Raw genomic sequence first — 23,881 nt, forward strand, 5'->3', positions numbered from 1 at the left:
GCCTCCCAGTTCTCCGAACTTCCTGGGGAAAAAAAAAAAAAATCCAGGTGGCGGCGGCGGCTCCCCGGCGTCACGCGCAAGAAGAAGCAGTAGCATCAGCAGCAGCCGCCCGTCCTTCCGTCCCGTATGCCGGAGCTCCTGACCTTTCAGCCGGACAGGCTCTGCACCGTGTCTCCGGATGAAGCTAGACTGCTTTGCGGGATGGGCCAGTGCTGGTGCAAGCCTAACCAGTGTCTGGACAGAAAGGTTAGCACTTCCCCTTTCTTGTTGGTCTCCCCCCACCTGCTGGGCAACGAAAGAGGTTTATCCCCAGCCTTGTCTGTGAGGGAAACAAGCATCGATGAAACGAGTGGCACCGCATCTGCTGCAGCATCTTACATTACTCGCTTGATTCTGCAGTCGGGACAGATGCGATTATCGCAGGGACATACTGTGGCTATTGTCGCTGTTAACGTTTCTGGATTTTGCTGTACCCGTATAGGGCAAATGCAAAAGTTGCCCTTGGTCTTGAAGCAGCAGAGTCCGTAGTTTGGTGTAGGGTAGGTTACTGCTTTTGCTAAAATCTTTTAGGGCTCCTTTTACAAAAGGTGCGCTAGCGTTGTTAGCGCACGCACCGGATTAGCACATCTACTGCCTGCTCCAAAGCAGGCGGTAGGGGCTAGCCCATGTGCCAATTTAGCAACGCGCCCTAGCGCAGCTTTGTAAAAGGAGCCCATAATATATCAGAACCAAAATAACACAAGCTGGTTTATTTTAGCATGAAAATAGCATCAAAACATTTGAAAGTAAGGGAAAAGAAACACTAAACATATATATATATATATTTATAATTTATATTTGTGTCAGTAAAACAAATCATGGTCACAGGTGATAGAGATTTTTTAGGACGGATCCTGCTAGTACCTTGTTTCTGGGGCTGGTTGGACACATGCCCTGAGTTCTCAGGCTTCTCTACCATTAAGGAATGAGAGTGCATGATGGAGTGGGGGGAGAAATATGTGAAAATATTCTCAGCATACTTGCCTGTCTGTTTAATTATTGGTTGCAATATGTCAAGATCCCATAATAGATGAGGACTAATAAGTGCTCCTGGGTTATACATTAGCATGTTTTCACATGGGGGGGGGGGGGGGGATGGACAATGGATTGTTTCTTATTAAACTCATTAGAATGTGGCCACAAGGGACTAAGCTGGAGATCAGTTTGGCTTCTGAACTTGAACCTGAGAGAGAAACTGGTATGGTATGGTTGGCTCTTGAGAATAACATTATGAGAATATTGTGGCATTTTTTAAATTACAAACTCTATTGGTAGAGCAGACACTAGAACAAAATGATTTCTTTGTTGGCATATATTGGAGATAAATTGGGACATTTTTTCTTGTTAATTTTTTTGTGGGGGAGAATATAATTTTATCAAGTTCTTTTCTGAAGTAAAACAGTAACATGCTTCTAAATATAACGTATTAGAACATATACAATTGAGCAAATATGATGAAATGTAAAAATTAACAGTAGTCATAAACAAACTAAACTATACATATGAGCAGTAGTAATTATTAATTCAGTCATTCAAATACTGAACATGGGAAATAAAAGAAAGAAAATTGTCAAGTTTAGACCATTAATGACATAGGGCTCTTTTTACTAAACAGCATAAGGACATTTTACCGTTGTCCTTTGAGGTAAATTCTCCAATGCTGATTGAACTCCTATGAGTTTAGACAATTATTATAAGTGGTATATCAAATTTTAATAAAATTTTAAATAAACTTGAGTGTCGGAGCATTTACCTCACTATCCCACGGTAAAATACTCTTACTCTGCTAAGTAAAACCCAGCGATAGTTTATGTATGATGCAAGATTAAAGTGAAGGTGCAAGTGAATGCTCCAGAAAAAAATCAAGAAAGCGATGCTTGTTTGGTTTTAAATTTCTACTTACTAGTTAAGTAAATCTCAGAAAACTACTGCTCATCCCTGGAAGGAAGCCACAAGGAATGGATCTATTCTTTCAGATTCTGCCTGGTACTTCTTGGAACCTGGAAATGGAATTGGTTTGGTCTGACCCAGCAAGGCATATTTTTTTGTTCTTACCTCTGTTCATGCACCATGTTTTACTTTTATATTTTATCATAATCTTTGGTGACCTTGGTTCTTGTAGGTACCCACTTATCAGGAACACCTCTGCTCAAAATTATTTTATTTTTCTTTCAAGGAAAAGTTTTATCTTTCTCCTTTTCTGCTAGTCTCGCATCCACATCACTAGAATTCTCTTGGCAATAAGTTTTACTGCACAGTATTCAGTCAATTTCTGTGATATCAGAAGATGGTCCCGTTATACAGGCTATGGAAACATAGAAACATGATGGCAGATAAAGGCCAAATGGCCCATGTAGTCTGCCCATCCGCAGTAACCACTATCTCTTTCTCTCTCTGAGAGATCCAATGTGCCTTTCCCATGCCTTCTTGAATTCAGACACAGTCTGTCTCCACCACTTTTTCCAGGAGACTGTTCCACTAATCTACCACCCTTTCAGTAAAAAAGTATATCCTTAGATTACGCCTGAGCCTATCACCTCTTAACTTCATCCTATGCCCTCTCATTCCAGAGCTTCTATGATATTAGATAAAGATCATATGACCTATGAAGTCTGCCCATCCATACTATGCTCTTCACCTTTAGAGATCATCTGTACTTATCCCATGCTTTATTGAATTCAGATAAAACCTCCATCTCCACCATTGCCATTGGGAATCCATTCCATGTATCCACCACCCTTTATATAAAGATATGTTTTCTTAGATTACTTTGAATATGCCATCTTTTACCTTGAGCATGGGAATTGGCCTAAGGCTCCCGGGCCTATTCTGATTGGCCCAGGCGCCGTAGGCCCCACCAGTAGGCGGGGCTTTGGGATGGATGGGCCAATCCGGCCTCATTCCGTCGTTGGCTGCCTGCCGGACAGGCGGGTTTGGCTCCCGTCTGTCTGGCCAACTAAACAAAGGTACGGGGAAGGGGGGTGGGGGGGTCGTGGGGGTCGGCCAGGGGGGTCGGGGGTTGGCTGGGGGGCGGTTGGAGGTTCTTGGGGGGGGCGGTTGTTGGGGGGAGGGGGGTTTGCGTCGAGGGCAGGAGGGCCCGGGATCCCTCCTGCCCGTAATGTAATGCAGGGTGGGGGTAGGGGGTCGCCGTGGCCAGGAGGGTTTGGGCTCCCTCCTGGCCCGATGTTGTCGGGGGGGGGGCAGGATCAGCTAGGCCAGGAAGGTTTGGTCTCCCTCCTGGCCCGAACAACTAGCTGGGGGGGGGGGGGGGTCTCCAGGGCCAGGAGGACTTGGGCTCCCTCCTGGCCCGAACAACTAGCGGGGGCGGGGTCACCAGGGCCAGGAGGGCTTGGGCTCCCTCCTGGCCCGATATTGTAGGGGAGTTGGGGAGTCGGCGGGGCAAGAGGGCTTGGGCTCTCTCTTGCCCCGATCGTGTCGGGGGGGGGGCAAGAGGGCTTGAGCTCCCTCTTGCCCCGATCGTGTCGGGGAGTCGGGGAGGCAAGAGGGCTTGAACTCCCTCTTGCCCCGATGTTGTCGGAAGGGGGGGTCGCGGTTTGACATGGCAGGAGGGCTTGGGCACCCTCCTGCCTGGATTGTTGTGGGGGGGGATTCTGTAACCGGTGTTGTTTTTTACAGACACCGGTTACAGAATCCAGCTTTTAGGCGAAGGACTGACTCCTCCTTCGCCTAAAAGCCCTTCTGTTGGACGTTTGTGGCCTAGGTGTGTTTTTGTTTCATTATGGCTAAAAAGTGTAGACGTGCTGAGGGGGTACTTGTAGACGTAGTGGAGATTGGGCGTTTAGGCAGAGGAAGGCCATAATCAAAACATGGACGTTTGTTTTAGTTACATGGACACTTTCCTTGCTTCTGGGTTCAACGTTTAGGGACTTAGGCCAAAAGGGGACTTAGACGCTTTTTTTGATTATGCCCCTCCACGGTTTTGTTACCAAAATATAATTATTGTTTTTATTTTTTCAATCATGACACCAAAAGAATAAAGCATAATTGCGTTAGCCTTTGCATTAGCGGGAGGTCATTATAGTTGCCAAAATGCTGGCCTTCTGATAACTCCTCAACCTTCATCCTATGACCCTTCATTGCAGAGCTTCCTTTCATCTGAAAGAGGCCCACCTTCTGTACTTGTATACAACAAACAGTAGGCATTTAAACATCTCTATCATATCTCCCCTTTCCAACCTTTCTTCCAAAGTATACATATGCAGGCTCATTTTCAAAAAAGATAGACGTCCAAAAGACAGCATAAACCGGCACTTAGATGTCTTACTAGACAAAATGTCCAAGTGGGCATTTTCAACACTGACTTTCTAGACGTCTTTCTGGTTGTTTTGTCTCTAGTGCATCTAAATCTTAAGGAGGTATGTAGAGGTGTGTTTTGGGCAGGATTAGCACTTGGACAATCAGTAGGGGTAATCAAACCTTTAAGGAAACAGTCTTAGGTGTATGGAGCTAGACCAGTTTCAAACATAAGGGTCAAAAAGGTGGCCAAACTGACAAGGAGACCACTGGTGAGATGCCCTCCCCCCTTACTCCCCAGTGGTCACCACCCTGTCCCACCACCTAAAGATCTAAAAAACTAAACAAACCAGTACTGTGACAGCCTGTCCGAACAGTTTGTCATCAGCTGATTGTGGCAGGGGAATCCCGATCAGCTGAGCTGGTTTCTGGAGTCCTGCTGGCTCAGCTGATTTGGGATTTCCCTGCCAGGATCAGAATGGATTCCTCTCTTCCACCCTCACACCCATTGATCCCCCAACACCCCTGTACCTTAATGGGCATCTAGCCAGATATCACCTGACACCCCTCCAAGATTCACCAACACCCCCCACATTATTGGGCGTACCCCCAACATAACCCGACAGCCCCCAAGATCCCCCACCTTAATGGGCATCCACCCTGACATCACCCAACTCCCCCCCCCCCACCTTAATGGGCATCTTCCACCACCCGACACCCCCATACCTTCCGAAGAAACTTTGGCAGGAGGGAAGCCCACTTCCTCAGGTCGATAGGGTCGCCTCTTCAAAATGATAGGCCTTCCTCTCCCAATGCATCTTGGGATGCTGTGGGAGGGTCCTATGAAGAGATTCACCCAAGGGGGTGCACTGCAAGAACAGTTTAACTAAAACATACAATTTTGCTAACAGCATAACAATAGTAAAATGTCCAAATATAATAATAAATGCAATAGCATCCCCTTTTACTAAGCTGTGGTAGAGGTTTTTAACGTGGCCCAGAGTGCTAAATGCTCTGACACTGCTCCAACACTGATAAGAATTCTATGAGTATCAGAACCTTTAGGCCCAGATTCTGTATAGGACGCCTGGGAAGGGCATCCTACACAGAATTGGGTCTAGGCCCTCCCAAAATAAACCCGATTCTGTAACTGACGTCCATGTTACAGACACCGGTTACAGAACCGGGTACTGTAGATGGGCTGCTATACTTATTGCGGCAAGGGATCTCCCTGCCACGATAAGTATAGTGGCTGCGGCTTCCAGTACCCCCCCCCCCCCCCCGGTACGATCGTGGCAGGGGGGAGCCCAATCCTCCTACCCGATAACCACCCATCCTTTCCTGAAGATCGCCAGCAGGAGGGTGCCCAATCCCTCCTGCTGGACCTCCCCAACAAACACCCCTGTCCCCAAATCCCCCCAATGAAATGCCCCAACCCCTCCAACGAACATCCCCCACACACCCCCCCTCCGCGGATCACCTCCGGGCTCACCGAACAAGTTGGCTGGCCGGGTCCTTGCACCGGCTGGCCTGCCTCCATCCAAATGAGGTGGGCCTGCCCAACCCACAGGAGCCTAGGGCTTGATTGGCCCAGGCGCCTAAGGCTTCTCCTATGGGCGGGGCCTTAGGTACATGGGAGCTGTGCAAAATCTTAGAGAGCTGCCTGCCTGAAGCTTTGGATCTAGGATCTAAAGCATCGGGTTTGGTTATACAAAGCGAGGCATTGGATCCAGCAGCACAGGGATAACAATCAAAGGGCAGGACCAGTGGTAGCCCATGTCCTAAACTATGCTACCAAGGGAAAAGATTCTAAGTTAATACAGACAAAACTGCAGCAAGTTGTACAAAGAAGAAATTAAGCTCATCTTGCTGTACCCAGCCTGTGCACAACAGCCTAATAGTTAGTGCAGCGACCTGAGAGCTAGGGGAACTGGACTTAATTCCCACTCAAGTTTCAAGTCTTATTAAAAATTTGATATTCCGCTTATCAAATTTCTAAGTGGAGTACAAGTAAATGTACATTAAAAAGGAAAATCTGGGAGACACGAACGATATAACAAACTACACACGGGAAGAGGGGTAGAACTACATAGCCTATAGAAAAGAAACACAATAGCTCTTTGTCATTCTAGGCAAGTCAATCAACCCACATATACAAAATAAGCCTGTGACAGCATGTCATATACTCCTATATTATAAACCCGCATATAATACATAAACCACTTTGATTGCAACCATAGAGAGGTGATATATCAAATCCCGTTCCCTTCAGCTAATAACAAATCTGTCGATCAAATCGGGAAAGATTCTGGAGGACTGGAAAGTGGTGAATGTTATGCTGATCTTCAAAAAAAGGTTCGAGGGGAGACCTAGGAAACTACAGACTGGTGAGTCTGACCTAGGTACCGGGAAAGATGGTGGAGGCGCTGATAAAGGACCGCATCATTGATCACCTTGACGGACACGGTCTGATGAGGACCAGCCAGCACGGTTTCAGCAAAGGTAGATCTTGTTTGACAAACTTGCTGCACTTCTTCGAGAGAGTAAAAAGGCAGATAGACATGGGTGACCCGGTCGACATTGTTTATCTGGATTTTCAGAAAGCATTCAACAAGGTTCCGCATGAACGACTACTTCGGAAAATTGTGAGCCATGGAATCGAGGGTGAAATACGTGGATTAAAAACTGGCTGGAGCATAGGAAACAGAGAATGGGGGTAAATGGACAATACTCGGACTGGAAGAGCGTCACCAGTGGGGTGCCTCAGAGTTCGGTTCTTGGACCCGTGCTCTTCAACATCTTTATAAACGATCTGGACATAGATACGACAAGTGAGGTGATTAAATTTGCGGACAATACGAAGTTGTTCATAGTAGTGAAGACACAGGGGGAATGCGAAGATCTACAACATGACATAATCAGGCTCGAGGAATGGGCATCGATATGGCAGATGAGGTTCAACGTGGATAAGTGTAAAGTGATGCATGTCGGTAACAAAAATCTCATGCACAAATACAGGATGTCCAGGGTGGTACTTGGAGAGACCTCCCAGGAAAGAGACTTGGGAGTTCTGATCGAAAAGTCGATGAAGCCGTCCGCGCAATGTGCAGCGGCGGCGAAAAGAGCAAACAGAATGCTAGGAATGATAAAGAAGGAGATCATGAACAGATCGGAGAAGGTTATTATGCCGCTGTACCGGGCCATGGTGCGCCCTCACCTGGAGTACTGTGTCCAGTACTGGTCGCCATACATGAAGAAGGACACGATACTACTTGAAAGGGTCCAGAGAAGAGCGACTAAGATGGTTAAGGGGCCGGAGGAGTTGCCGTACAGCAAAAGATTAGAGAAATTTGGCCTCTTCTCCTTCGAACAGAGGAGATTGAGAGGGGACATGATTGAAACATTCAAGGTACTGAAGGGAATAGACTTGGTGGAAAAGGACAGGTTGTTCACACTCTTCAAGGTAGGGAGAACGAGAGGGCACTCTCTAAAATTGAAAGGGGATAGATTCCGTACGAACGTAAGGAAGTTCTTCACCCAGAGAGTGGTAGAAAACTGGAAGTCTGTTATAGGGGAAAACACCCTCCAGGGATTCAAGACAAAGTTAGACAAGTTTCTGCTGAACCGGAACATACACAAGTAGGACTAGTCTCAGGGTGCTGGTCTTTGACCCAGCAGCGGCAATTCTTATGTTCCCCTTTCCCTGTTTCTTGAGAATCCTTAATATATAGAGAGCTTTGTGAAAGGATTACCAAACCTTTACATCGGATAGATAGAGAGCTATGTGAAAGGATTACCACATTTACATCGATTGCTGACGTGTGCCTGATCATATAAGTGGCAATTGAGGTGGGGGAATAATGCAATGTAAGAAAGCTGTGATGAATTTATTGCCTGGTTTGGTCACCTGATTGGTTTTGAAAAATTTTAAGTATGTGTTTGCTTAACATTGGCTCTTTTTACTGAGTCCGTATATTGATAGCGATTTGGGTATCCACATCAGTCAATGGATGCCAAACCCGCCCACTTTCTTTAGATTGGGACTTTCATTGCTTATAAACAGCAGGCAACAATTAAAAAAAAAAAGTCTTGTCAATATTCAGCCCAAAGTGGTCAGCAGTTTTTTTAAATGCTGACCGCCACCGGCAGAACTAGTCTCAGATATTCAGTACTGGTCCAAGTCCAGTCACTGGAACTTGAATATCTGGGACTAATTGCAGTTGTGGCAGCCGCTGGAGCTTATGCAAGTCCCAGCCATAAGACTTAGCACTAGAGTTAGCACTAGAGCTCTAGACTTAGCTTAAGACTTAGCACTAGAGCGGCCATTTTAAAGCTTCAGCTACTAGGAGCAGGAGCAAGTGGGGTTTACTCCTGCCCTGAAGACCCACTCAACCACCAGGGACATAAAGTGAGAAGGAGGGATCTTGATATTGAAGGGGGGTCAAAGCATGGCATTTATATTATGCTGTTGAGGTCCCAAGAGGGGAAGGGAGGAAGTGGGCCAAGAGAAAAGTGATTACTTAATGCAGGGTCTGTCCAATATTCATCCAGGACCAAATTATGCCTTAGGTGGATCTTAGCTGAATATTGGGAGGGGACTGTGGTCTAATGGTTGCCCTGTGACTCTGGGCAAGTCACTTAACTCACCGTTGCCCAAGCACGACAGTTAGATTGTGAGCCTGCTGGGACTGATAAGGAAAATACCTAAGAGCACCTGCTTACTATTCAATGTATTATAAACCACTTTGGGTGAATCTCTTCATGAAAAAGGTGGTTAATAAATCCCAATAAATAAATACAGCTGGCAAACTCTTAGCCAGTGAACCTCAGATATTCAATCAGCATTTTAAAAAATGCTGCCTGCCGCTAGCTGATTATCAACTGGAATATTCATAGCAAAAATGAACCATCAAATTCTTCAAACCCCCATTATAAAACATTACGGGGCCCTTTTACTAAGCTGCTTATTGCAAGGTAAAAGGCACACTAAAGCATCCCACATGCTAGAAATTAGATAATGTTTTTTAGCACTTCTGGCAGTGAGTAGATGTGCTACCCACTAATACTATTATTAATTATTTCTCTATTACTACCAGACGTACGCAGCGCTGTACAGAGTCACAAAGAAGACAGTCCCTTCGCGAAAGAGCTTACAATCTAAACAGACAAGACAAATAAACAAACAGAATGTCATGGACACAGTTAAAGGGAATGGTTAATCTGCTGGCTAGGTCGGTGGACTGAATAGTGTGTAGTTAGTGTGGGAGCCCTTACCATCTAGAGCAGTGCATCGCAAACTCTGCCATGGCATGAGGCAAATTCTAGGTGTGCCGCAAGACGCCAGCAAGGAGGAGAAGCGCCAGCACTGGCTGACTGCTTACATGACGTGCCTTGCAGCAAGAAGCATATCCTGTAGGCCAGGGGTGTCCAATGTCGGTCCTCGAGGGCCGCAATCCAGTCGGGTTTTCAGGATTTCTCCAATGAATAGGCATTGAAAGCAGTGCATGCACATAGATCTCATGCATACTCATTGGGGAAATCCTGAAAACCCGACTGGATTGCGGCCCTCGAGGACCGACATTGGACACCCCTGCTGTAGGCAGTCAGCTGGCTCAGATGACTCTCTTCTTCGCCGGTGTCTCTCCTCTTCTCCCCACACCTCCCCTCCTACAGGATCCCCCCACTGGCGAAGTGACAGGCTCAGAATTGCAGCTGGAGGGCCTCCATTCAGACGTTGACGTGATGACATCACGCATGCACGTGACATCATTGTGTCGATGTCCACGCACTTCTGGATGCCTTTTGCGGCACCTGGTTTAGTATTGAATCTGCACCTGCACTATGGTTATATATTGTTGAATTCTCATCAAGTCTGCACTTGTACTTGCACTTTAGTGACTTGGATTTATTTCACATGAACTTCCTTGCTCTTGCTGGATGGCGTAGGATTTTCACCTGTTGCTTTGACTTCATTATAGACGTTACCCAAGTTGAAGTTTGAATTCTTTCAAGCTAAGTGATTTATTAATTTTTATTTCATGAACAGAGTGAATTCCTTTGACTGTCTCGATATTTGCATATATATCTATCTGTTTTTAGCATATTGTTTGTCTAGTTTGTGTATATGTATGTCTTTTGATGAAATTTTGATGATAGTAATAATATGATAGTAATAAAATTCTTTATGTATTTATAAATTACATTATTGATTTATGGTATTACATCAACATTATGTTAGATTAAATTGAGAATGTATTTTTCATAGGGCATTCTTTGAGTGGATAGATGTGTTTAATGGTGAATCCTTTTTTTGTTTTTGAATTTATTTTCTCTCAGTTTTGTTTGGACCGGGTTTAGTAGGCCACGGTGATGAAAAGTTTGCAGGACACGGACCTAGAGAATAGATGTCAGGAAGGGCTGACACACTAATGGCCATGCCTTAATGAGGAAACTGGTGCTTAACCATTAATAAATGGGAAATGTGGCCATTTTATAGCCATGCTAAAAGTGGCCTCAGCATGTGGGAAAGCCCTGTGTTTCTGATAGCGCTGACCACTTTTTAATGTAACTTAGTAAAAAAGCCCCTATATAGATAGGGCTGAATATTATCACTCTCTGTATAATATATCATTCTCTGTCCCAGCCACTGAAAATTGAGGGGTAGGGGTCTTATCTGTATGATAACTGCTGCTATGTGGAGCCCTTTTCAATGTTCATGTGTCAGTATGTAAGGCATTTCAAGGGGAGTTGTCTGTCGTCTTTTTTTTTTTTTTTTTGCTAAGAATGCTACTGTAGGCATAGCTGGCTCTCCTTGCCAAAGGAAGCATGATGATTTTTGGAAACAGCATATGTTATTAAAACTCCCTCCTCTTTCTTATACTTTAATATAAATGGTCCAGTAGTTGCCAGAGAAGGTTCTGGATTGCAGCTGTCAATGCAGGAATTTCCTGCTTACTATAACATTACAGTCAGGTCGCACAACTACATATGAGTTTAAGAAATAATTATTTTTAAAGAACAAATATGATTTCCAAAACTGCAGCTTCCAAGCAGTAGATGATTAGGAAAGCTAATGTACAATAATCTTATTTAAATGAAATCCATTGTAGTTTAAATCGTGTGTTTAATAAGGGACAGCACACACAAGCTGACAGAAAAGGGTCAGAGTTATTGATGGCCCCCTAGGCAATGAAGTCATACTGCTATGAGATGAAGGGTTTCTGCTGTAACCACTCATTCGTATGGAAATATCAATAATAACTAACAGCCCGAATGAATTTGTAGCCTACATTCAGCTGTTCTTTGCTTTTGTGGGATTCTGTTATTAAGGATCATGGAAACTTGCTTAGCATTGTTTAGAAGAGATTAAGAGATTATATATATATATTATCTTTTATACTGATTTTCTACTGTTTTCTTCTTCTATTATATACTTTTTTACGCTTCTACACATAGATTGAGATCCTGTCTGGGACAGATATGAAATATCTATGTGCTGTGGTATGGTTTATCCTGTCTTTCATTCTAACCATTTTTTTTCTTTCTTTTTTTATTGTGATTTTAATATTTATGCATATATAGTTTCTGCCATTCACCTCTAGACTACTAAGCATAGATTGTGATCCCATCTGAGACAGACAGGGAATGTTTATGTGTCCTGGTATGGTTTATCCTGTCTCTAATGTTAACAATTGTTTAAAAATGTATTCTTGTTGTACACCGCCTTGAACCGAAAGGCATTTGTGCGATATATTTATGTTATGTTATTATTTGGTATAATAGCAGATATGTTGAAATAAGGGATGAAAATTTTAAGAATTGTAAAAGGAAGAGGGAATATATCCTAAATAATATAGGGCCTGTTATTCAGTGTTATTTAGGCATCCAGGAAACGTTCCTGGCCAGCTACATAGTAACATAGTAGATGATGGCAGATAAAGACCTGAATGGTCCATCTGGTCTGCCCAACCTGATTCAATCTAAAAAAAAATTTTTTTTCTTCTTAGCTATTTCTGGACAAGAATCCAAAGCTCCGCACAGTACTGTGCATAGGTTCTAACTACTTAAGTCTCTATCAAAGCTCATTCCAGCCCATCTACACCATCCCAGCCATTGACATCCTACTCAGCCCATCCTCAACCAAATGGTCATATTCATACACAGACTGTGCTAGTCTGTTCAGTATTGGCCTTAGTTCTTCACTATTTACTATTATTTTCTGATTCTAGATCCTCTGTGTTCATCCCACGCTTTTTTGTCATCATTTTCTTCTCCACCACCTCTCTCGGGAGCGCATTTCAGGCATCCACCACCCTCTCCGTAAAGAAGAATTTCCTTACATTGTTCTTGAGTCTACCATCCCTCAACCTCAAATTATGTCCTCTAGTTTTACCATTTTCCTTTCTCTGGAAAATATATTGTTCTACGTTAATACCTTTCAAGTATTTGAACATCTGAATCATATATCTCCCCTGTCCTTCCTTTCCTCTAGGGCAGGGGTGTCAAAGTCACTCCTCGAGGGCAGCAATCCAGTCGGGCTTTCAGGATTTCCCCAATGAATATGCATGAGATCTATTAGCATACAGTGAAAACAGTGCATGCAAATAGATCTCATGTATATTCATTGGGGAAATCCTGAAAACCTGACTGGATTTTGGCCCTCAAGGAGGGACTTTGACACCTGTGCTCTAGGGAATACAAATTCAGGGTTTCCAGTCTCTCCTCATATGTCTTTTGGCATAAACCTCCTATCATTTTCGTCGCCCTCCTCTGGACCTCTTCAAGTCTTCTTATGTCCTTCGCCAGATACGGTCTCCAAAACTGAACATAATACTCCAAGTGGGGCCTCACCAACGACCTGTACAAGGCCAGCAACACCTTCTTTCTTCTACTGGTTGCACCTCTCTTTATTCAGCCCAGCATCCTTCTGGCAGCAGCCACCACCTTGTCGCACTGTTTTTTCACACTGTTCAGTGGTTAGCCCAGCAACCAGCTTTGATGTGTGACAGTGCCGGTTACCACCAATATTTAGCAGCTCACCGGCTAAGTTCAATGGCTAGAAAGACCCATCAAAAAAATAGGTCTGTCTTTGGCCGCAAGTATAATAGTATCAAAATAACCATATAAATATTATATAATTATGATACAAAATAAGTAGAGGGACCATTAGAAATCTGACCACCTTTGTCATATCATTTGTGAAAATGACCGTGCTGCATTATAGCAGTCCTTGTCTTCTCTATATAAATATCATTGGTCCTTCTGTAAAATATAATTGTAGTAGAGCATCTTCAAAACATATTTGTACATTTTAATGTTCTAATCAAACTCAAAATAACAATAGCCACTAGAACCTGACCAAAACCAGGATCTTCAGTTTTGTTGAAATTGAATCTGCGACCAAAACTGGCAGATCAGTTGTTGCTGATCTGTAACCTGCCAGTAAAATCATCTGTAGTACATGAAGATTGTAGGGTGGCCAATGTTACGCCGATTTTTTAAAAAGGGTTCCAGGGGAGATCCGGGGAATTACAGACTGTAATTGTGATCTGTGTTGTTCAGAACAGATTGCCCTTCAGTCTGATTTCTAGTGATAGTAATGTGAAACCTATAGGGATAGAGTTTCTTCTTTTTGTTCCAGTTGGTGCCTGGACCTCTTTGGGTGAATTGGACTCTCAACAGGATGCAGAGACGGGGAAGTAGAACCAGACCTCAGATGATTCTGTTTAAGGGATGGGGAATCTGATTCTTCAGCCCTTGGGTCAAGGCTAGTTGGGGGGAGGGGAGCATCATTCTAGATACCAGAAATCAATGTATCCTCAGAGGATGGGGTCCATGGGGTGCTTTCCTTAATTCACTGATGCACCATGACACAGCTGGGGGTTGTACAGGCTGTTTGTCCACCAGGGATAGAAAGCCCCCAGGGGAGGACCAGGCGAGACCTCTGATTTGATTCAGCTTGCCCTTTAAAATTGCCACTACCATATGAAGAAGAAACACTTTTTTTGTAGACTTCTCATCCATTGCCACAGCCAGGAACAACTTTGACAATAAGAGAGAAATTTAGTACAAATAACTAAGCTAAACAGCTCCTGTACATCTCATAGCAAGATTTCATGATAAATGGGGAAATTTCATGGGGACACCAGAAAGTATTTCTTCACCGAAAGAGTGGTTGATCATTGGAACAAGCTTCCAATACAGGTAATCGAGGCCAACAGCGTGCTAGATTTTAAGGGTAAATGGGATGCCCATGTAGGATCCTTAAGAGGGTGGAGTTAAGGATGGGTCATTAGGAGAGGGATCTCCAGGAGAGCAGACTCAGGGGGGTGGGTCTGTGAAGTGGGCAGACTTGATGGGCTATGGCCCTTATCTGCCGTCATTTTTCTATGACCTGCTAACATTTTCACAGGTTATTTACATGACGTCCAAAGTTGAAGAGTGGCCTAGTGGTTAGAGCTGCTGCCTCAACACCCTGAGGTTGCAGGTTCAGTCCTAGTGCCACTCCTTGTAAACCTGAGCAAGTCACCTAACCCTTCATTGCCCCCAGGTACCATAGTTAGATTATGAGCCTGCTGGGACAGGGAAAATATTTAGGGCTCCTTTTACAAAAGTGCGCTAGCGTTTTTAGCGCATGCACCGGATTAGCGCACGCTAGCCGAAAAACTACCGCCTGCTCAAGAGGAGGCGGTAGCGGCTAGCGCACGCGGCATTTTAGCGCACGCTATTCCGCAACGTTGAGGCCCTAACGCACCTTTTGTAAAAGGAGCCCTTAGAGAATCTGATTACTATTCAATGTAAACCACTTAGGATTCTCTTAGAATATATAAGCAGTAAATAAATAATAATAAAATCCATTGTGGTATTTTGACATATTTTTAGGATCTTCACAATCCAACCTATGAATCTCACCCACCAGTGAATACCCAGAATAGGGGGTGGTGTTTTATGCAGGAAAATTGTTCTCTGTGACTTTTCTCCAGTTTATTTGTATAATTCCACCTTTTCCGGATAGAAAAATGAATGTAATTTGGCTTACATAATTAAACATTCAATAGAACCAAAACAGATGAAATGAACAATAGTAGATCAGAGCTTCCGTTTTCATAATGTGGCATAGTGACACATGAAGGCAATAGGTCGGGGCACAACTTGGAATTCCTGATATCCTGCTTTGTTATTACAGAGCGAGTGTGGCCGCGTGAAAGAAAAAGAGCTGTCGGCTGAGCTTTCAAATATCAAGGATGAAATTGGTAAGTAAAGAGCACGAGCACAGCAAAAGCAATTATTTTCTCTCTGTAATGTACCAAGAAAACTCATGCAGTTATAAGAAAGCATTTTCAGAGTCCTAGGGGTGCCCTCTGCGATTTTTAAGCAGGGAGAATTTCCCCCCCCATGCTCCACAGGCAGGTTCATAAGCAAAAGTCATGCATTATTATTGCTGTTTCCAAAGATTCTAAGTGGTGATGTATAAATCTGTATCATCTGTTTAATTTTGAAATGTATTTATGGACCAGAAGCTAGGGTAAAATCAGGTTATACATGAATTAGACCGTATGTAACATAATTTAGGTTTAACTCAATTTTTCTAAGTATAATCTACTTTAACAAATAACAGCAGAGGGATGCCTCTACCCAAGTGGGCATGAAGTCATCTGTCTAGGGAGAACCCTCATTACAAGTAAGCAACATGATCATTAACCTCCACCCTTTTACAAAGCCGCGTTAGGCCTTTTTTTTTATCACTTGCCGTGGCGGTATTAGTTCTGACACTCATAGAATTCTTATGAGCGTTGGAACTAGTATCACCCCAGCCAGCGATAAAAAAAAGCCTAATGTGGTTTCATAAAAAGGGAGGGGAGGGGGTATGACCAACCAGATACAATAAATATTCACTTGGTCTTGCTGGAGTAATTTTGTAACCTCTGGAAAGCCAAACCACAAAAGTTCAGCATAAATAATAATGTATTTAAGAATGGACAGAAAGCATGTGCTTGCCAAAGGCTGGTGGAATCAATAAACAACATCCAGGCTGATATTCAAGATAATTGAACTGGCCAGAAACGGCTCCTGACCTGTTAAATCACGGGTTCAGGGCTAACGGCTAATTTTTAGCGACATTTAACCAGTTTGTGCCACTGAAAGGGAGGAGTTGGTACTTCACTGGTTAAGTGCTCATACTTAGCACAAAGTTGCCTGGTTCCATACATATGACAAAATATGCTTTGTGTTGGTCTTGTCCTGAGAGAATGCTATAGGAAAATTGCAGAGACATAATTGGCTGAAGATTGTTCTCTCAAGGTGTCCACAGCTGGCACCATTAGAGTTACCAGTCGTCCAAACTTCCATGGACATGTTAGCAGCGACGTCGGGACAGCATTTGCGCGTGTGTGGATGCAACGCAGTGATGTCACACCAGCGCATGTGCATGACTTCATCACACCAGCGCATGCGCAGATGCCCTCTCGATGAGTGAACAGGTTGAGGGGCGTGGCTCGGGCAGGACGGGCCTGGGGGGTGGGGCCACGGGTCCAGATTTTCGTTTCAGAAAATCTAGTAACCCTAGGCACCATAAGCTTGTTGCAAATTTCCGGGTTTCTCTGCATCTTGTTAGGTAGAAACCGATTTTTCAGCCATCATGCTGTGGCTTTCTTCAAGATATGCTTTGAGGTCTGCAGTTTGTCCTTATATATAGTGGGTCTACTGACCTGATTGAGAACAGGAAGGTCCGTTGGTCATGAATTTGAATTTTGCGGGAAAGTTTGTTGGGTTCCCATAGAACAGAAAAGTCTCTGGTGAGTCACCAAAAATTGACTGAAGAGTTACTTTGACTTTTTGAACTGGGAGATTGTAGCCCAGCCCCTAAACCAACATGGGCAACTCCTGTCCTCAATGGCCGGAATCCAATTGGGTTTTCAGGATTTCCCCAATGAATATGCATTGAAAACAGTGCATGCAAATAGATCTCATGCATATTCATTGGGGAAATCCTGAAAACCCAATTGGATTCCGGCCCTTGAGGACCAGAGTTGCCCATGTCTGCCCTAAACTGTACCTCAAATTTTTGTAGACCAAATGCATGACCCTGCATATTTTTTTTAGCATTAAATCTTAGTTGCCAAATTCTGAAACATTCTTCAAGCTTCCCTAGATCATTTCTCATATGATTCACAATATCATGGGTGTCTACCCTATTGCAGACTTTGCTATCATCCACAATAAGGCAAACCTTACCAGACAACCCTTCAGCAATATCACTTCCAAAATGTTAAAAAAAAGAATCAGTCTAAGACAGTGTCTTGCAAATTTTGCCAAACCAGGGCACACTAAACATGGTGGCTGCAGCTCGAGGCATCTGGAAGTGCGCAGGCATTGACGCAATGTGCATGCGTGATGTCATCACATCGACATCTGTGCATGCGCAAAGACTCCCCAGACAGGGCCCTGAGCCGCCAGTGGGGGGTGCTGGAAAGGAAGATGTGTAGAGAGGAGAGGTGCTGGCTGACTGTCTACAAGATGTGCCTCATGCCACGAGAGGCACATCCTGTGTAGGCAGTCAGCTGGCGCCTATCCTCCTCCCCGGTGTCTCATGGCACACCTGGAATCTCGGGTGGCACACTAGCCAAGGCACACATTTTACAATATATTGGTCTAAGGCAGGCCTGCACAACTCCGGTCCTCGAGGGCCGAATCCAGTCGGGTTTTTGGGATTTCCCCAGTGAATTTACTATTTGTCTGCACTGCTTCCATTGTATGTATATTGATCTCATGCATATTCATTTGGGAAATGCTGAAAACCTGGCCTGGCGAGGGCGAAGTTGTGCAGGCCTGGTCTAAGGAATAGTCCTTGTAACACCCCACTTGTAACACCCTTTTCCTCAGAACTGACTTGCATGTTGTTAGTTCTCTGTCAAAGCATTATGCCCAACATTGCAGCCTAATGTTACGGAAGATACGTAGTTACGGTGGCAGTGCTAGTGACGTCAGCATTTTCAAACAACGGATAGATTTAAACCAGAACGCCGCCATGTAACACTGCTTTTGATACTGCTATTGTGCTAAGAGTTAGAAATCTGGCAAATGCGATAATGCGGAAAATTGGTAAGTAAGTATTGTTAAAATACGATTAATTTAAAAAGAAAATTATGTGCACCTCTATTTAGAATGATAACAAAAGTGATGAGCTTTTCCTTTAACAGATTACGTAACAGACAACTAAGCAAAAGATGATTAGATAGTATAATTAAAAGGTATAAAGATGGAATTACACTGAGTTTTTCATAAATAGCAACTTATAATACTATAGAGATCATTTATTCTAATGCGTTTAAAAACTAATATTTTTTACTGCGGTCCCTGTCCCTTCCTTAATGAATGTTTTCTTTCCTTTTCCTTTTTTCCTGCGTTAGTAGCATTTAAGCTAACAAATGCAAAAGGGGAATTGAAAGGGACCAATGATAGTTAGCATCAAAGCTATATTGGCAAGACTAGTTCTAAAGTCATAATAGCCGCAAACACTGGAGGTAATCTTTCCCCATACTAAATGATATACCAGAATGATTGTTTAAAGAAATAATAGAGAGACATTAAATGCGAGGAGGATGAATCCATTCATGTAAAGCCCATCTATTTTTGATAGGGTGATTAGTCGGTGACATTCTTTTGTGAAGGGAATAACATTCCAGCAGTGACATGTAGTTTTTCCTTGATTTTGCAGGCATTGTTTGAAATGCGTTTGGAGCTTTTTGCACCTAGAAAGTAATACAGTAGATCAGAAGCATGGGGAAATGAAATCTCCCTCTGTGCTGGGAAATGTTCAGGGCAGTGGCCATTGGTCACTGTGATTTAATTAGGGAGTAGGTTATTGGAGCAAGTGTCAATATCATTTCTAGATTCTGGAGGATACATGGAAAGTCTGACACCAGCTGGCAATATTCTACAGTCAAGAGGAGTGTGTGGCGCAGTGGTTAAAACTGCAGCCTCAGCACCCTGGGGTTGTGGGTAGAGAATGACACGGTGACAAAATTCATCACCGTTCCCGTCCCCGCGGATAACCGTGGGAAATAATCCCATGTCATTTTCTAGTGTCTATTTCAACCTCAGTCCTTCTACACCAGCATTCTTCAAAGCAAAGCTTGAGGGTCAGTGGTTGTGGCCATTCATACTCTGATTCTTCCCTCTCTCCTTAAAGAATGACATGAAGATGGTTTACCGCGGTTATCCGCGGGGACGGGAACGGTGATGATTTTTGTCACTGTGTCATTCTCTAGTTGTGGGTTCAAACCCATGCTGCTCCTTGTGACCCTGGGCAAGTCACTTAATCCCCCCATTGCCCCAGGTACATTAGGTAGATTGTGAGCCCACCAGGACAGACAGGGAAAAATGCTTGAGTACCTGAATAAATTAATGTAAACCGTTCTGAACTCCCCTGGGAGAACGATATAGAAAATTGAATAAATAAATAAGAGGTGTGACTCGCTAAGGTTTTTCTCTCCTTCTTGGTCTATAGGAAATAAATTAAGGGGCCCTTTTGCTAAACTATGCTAAGAAATAGATTTAGCATATCCTTCCTCGGGACTTTCTCACATGCTAAGCCCAAAAGTGTTTTTTTCCTTTTCTTGAATAAACGGCCATGTGCTAATGCTAGCAATAGTGCTTGGCCATTGAAAAAAAAAAATTACCATGGGAGCACTTCCCAGTGCTACTGAATGACTAGAGCTAAAAGGGGCATATCAAGAGGACCGTCGAGGATAGGATTTGGGCGGGACGTGGGCCGTCCTAGACTTAGTCGTACTGCATGTATAACGAAAAGTTTTACAACACTGATTAGACAGAAACTGGACGTTGTGACTTACTCCATCTAAAACCAGGTCTAAGTTCACAGAAGGTATCCAAAGTGACCAGATAAGCACTGCATGCACAAAGTACAGACCCCCACACACTGCCCCAGTGATCACTGCCCCCCCCTAAAAATCATAATAACAACTTTACATATCTGCCTCCAGAACATCAGTACCTGGCAGCCTGGCATAGGAAAGCCTAGTAGAGCTGCACAGGGGTGGCCTAAGTGGTCTTGGGGGTGGGTTAGTAAACCATGGAGAGGTCCATAAGCCACTCTAATCACTGCATTCATGGTGAAAAATGTGCACTCCCCCCGAAAAAAAAAAACCCTAACCCTTTTGTACTGTCATATAAGTGGCTCCTGCAGCCATAAGGGATATTGGGGTGATAGATAGGTGGGTCTAATAGATTCTGGGGGTGTTTTGGGGGGCTCACCATGACCTATAAGGGACCTGTAGTGAGATGTATATGTGGGACTCTTTTTGTGAAATTCACAACAGTGCCCTGTAAGATACCCCACTACCCTGGTGCCATGCCTGGGTGTCTAGTCCATCACTTTTCTGGCCCCTCCCATGCCCAAAAGATCTTTTTCTAGGCGTTTGTGACTTGGAGGAAAATGGGGTATAGAGGTGGATGACTTAGCGGTCTGGGCGATCAGATGGCTGGATGTAGAGTTGGACGATTTAAAAAAAAAATGTTGGACGTATTTTTCAAAAATGGACCTTTTCCCGTCTCTGACTTTGGGTGACTTGCAACTTAGGCCCAAAACGGACTTAGACGTTTCTTTTGATTATGCCCTTCCACGTATTAAGTGCATGAACTGTCTTTATTCAAAGCCTTTACAAATTGTTTTATCAGGCCTAGCTTTAAATGTAGTGGTGGCAGTATGATTCTGTCTTGTTCTACCAAACATTCATTGATTATATTTTGTCCTCCATATATTCCCTCGGAGGCCAATCTTTTTTGTCCAATGTTCATGTTTGGCTCTACTATTCCAAAGGCATATCTTCTATCTCATAACCATATCTAATAAACTAAAGCTGATGTAGTCTATCCAATGCAATTTTCTGAATCAGTGCTCCAAATAACCCCCAGGAACAGGTCAAAAATCCAAGGCACCAAGAAAATTTTTGTTGTTGGCCTGTGTAATATATATTATCCAATGAAACTTTTGAGCCCTGTAACATTGGCTTAAATTTATCTCCTGCAGACATATTTATGGAAGAAAGATTCAATGGTTCAGGAAAAGAAGCCTCTTTATCCTTAACGCTTTCCTCCAAAGTCAAAAGATTAGGATCTAGTCTAAGAAATGTTCTAGGATCAACTTATCCTCCAGTTCAATGGAGGTAGTTTTTCTAGTTTCTTTTCCTACATTTGGTTGAGGGGGCAAAGTCCTCCTGCCCACAGACAAGGAAACTTCAATGAGGGAGCCATCATACGTATTCAATAAAGGATTAGACTTTATGTTTATTGATCACTTGATTTCCCACTAATGCAATTGGTCATAGCGGCTTAACATGATCAATTGGACACTTAAATGGCATGGGCCCTTTAGAAACCTCCTTGGAAACTCCTTTCCCATGAAAAACAGTGATAGACTCCTGCTCCTAATTCCCAAGGGACTTGGGCACATGGCCGCATTCTGCAGTAGGATGCCGCAATATAGCACCAGGCAAGGGGCCTCTCTTCCGGCGTCAGATATCCTTTAGATGTCTGCGGCTGTGCCTGCTTAGCTCCTAGCAAGTAATCATTCTCTCCAGAGCATGATATTCACAAGCCACTGTGGTAAGACGCCCCAAATATAACGCCAGGCAAGGAACTTCTCTTCCACTGTCAGATGTCCTTTAGATGTCTGCGGCTGTGCTTGCTTAGCTCCTTGCAGGTAAATCACCTTCTCCAAAGCACAATATTCCCCGCTGACTAGGATTTCTACTTCCCTTCCTCTCTCCACATCTCCCTCTTAGGCTTTCTCTTCAAGAAGAGGGGCCCAGGTTCCTTCAGAGCCTAGTAATATGCATGTTGGTTGGTATATTTATAATATTGAATTGGTGCGCTTCAGAGGATAGGACTTGGTTCCAAGAAACCCAACAGTTCGGACCACTGGAGCATTAGAATGACATGGAAATAACTCTTATAGACTCAATTCCTCCTTATCTATTTGTAAATTATATCTCTTAATATCTATTTCTCCCATATTATGAAATACTTTTCATGTGATGCTGTAGTGTACCTCGAGCCTGTTTAGATAAGCAAATATATAAATTAAAAGTATAATAAACAAATACACTTTGGAATACAAATAAGTTATGTTGCCATCATTAATGGATAAGGCTTGCCATAAATTAGAGTGCTCTGTTTTATAAGTATTATGCTGTATCTCATGTCGACATTTTTGCTTTCTTTAAAATATTGTGTTAGTTTGACAAGACCATATTTCACACAAGAAGTCTTCCAATTACTTGTACCTTGCTCATATAAATGATTGATACTGTGTGGTTGTATAATCAGTTCTGTAGTAGGACATTTCCAGGAATTGATGTTAAACCTACTGGTCTGAAGTATTTCTGACTCACCACAATTAAATGCAGAGAATAACTCTGCCATAGCCTTGGCAGAGGCCTTGGAATGAACCATTATTGTTTGGTATGACATCTGCTTTCACTGCACTGATGAGATGTGTGGTGATGATGTGGTCATCCCAGTAAACAATGATTCTGACTGGCCATCGGTTTTCTGACCAGACCACTCTTTTTCTATTCATGCATTTTCTTTTATTTGTTTATTAGGATGTATTTACTGCCTTTTTGAAGAAATTCACCCAAGATAATGTATAGCGAGAACAGTCTGGACATAGGCAATAGACAATTGTAGCAAGAAAAATATTCAAACAGTACATATTTCCCCTAATTCTATAAACTTGTACATCCAATTCTACACTTAGGCCCCGATTCTATAAATGTCACCTAGCTCCTAGGCACCATTGAGCATGGTTGTCGATCTGCTGGGTTGTCGATCTGCTGGGTTTATAGAATCACACCTAGTGGCACCTAAGTGTTCTTAGGCACCAGTAGGTGTTAAAACCCACACCGCCATTTAGGCCAGAGTTTTCTTGGCCTAAATGAAAGTGTCTTAAGTAAAACCACACCCAAAATCCACCCCTAATGATGCCTACTTGCCAGTAGGCATCTCACTGTAGACACCTACTTCGAAGTGGTAAATGCCTACTGACAACTCCTCCCCCCCATCATTTTACAAAGCTGTGCTAGCGGCTGCAGCTGTGGTAATCACTCTGATGTCCATAGGGAATTAATGGCCATTGGAGAGTTTGCCACACGCCAGCCACTAGTGTAGCTTTGTAAAAGAGAGGGTGAATTAGGTGCTTACCAGCGGAAACAGGAATTGCGTCATTGGCAGACGCAGGAAGGGGAGCCATGGGTGACGTATCTGATTCACTGCTGAGGCCGGCAATTTTTTCAGCTTCACAGAAAAAAGAGGGCCATCGGACCAGACAGGCGAGAAGGCTGGGAACGTGCTGGGCCACGGGGACTACCCAGAGCCTTGGGACTGGGCTGTGAGAAGGGAAGTTCCTGGACCATGACTCCAAGGCCGGGAACACCCCTATCATGGCTTGCACCCAGGGTGGACCGCCACCCCCCCCCCTTGGTACGCCGCTGCATACAGTACATAGATCATAAAATATAGACTGTAAATCTCTCTTCATATTCTAAACTCCCCAGGTAATATACAG

The 23,881-nt window shown here is 43.6% G+C and overlaps 1 protein-coding gene across 2 annotated transcripts in view; it reads left to right on the top strand.

Annotated features, from left to right (window-relative positions):
* The window catches only part of MTUS2 (microtubule associated scaffold protein 2), a 550,182-nt gene that overhangs the window by 492,589 nt on the left and 33,712 nt on the right, over window positions 1-23,881 (top strand). For both annotated transcript variants that reach the window (XM_033950272.1, XM_033950273.1), the window contains exon 8: window positions 15,479-15,545. In XM_033950272.1, the coding sequence (XP_033806163.1) occupies window positions 15,479-15,545 (67 nt within the window). The remainder of the gene's footprint in view (window positions 1-15,478; window positions 15,546-23,881) is intronic.

Source organism: Geotrypetes seraphini, chromosome 6 (assembly GCF_902459505.1).
Source record: "Geotrypetes seraphini chromosome 6, aGeoSer1.1, whole genome shotgun sequence".
Lineage (NCBI taxonomy): Eukaryota > Metazoa > Chordata > Amphibia > Gymnophiona > Dermophiidae > Geotrypetes > Geotrypetes seraphini.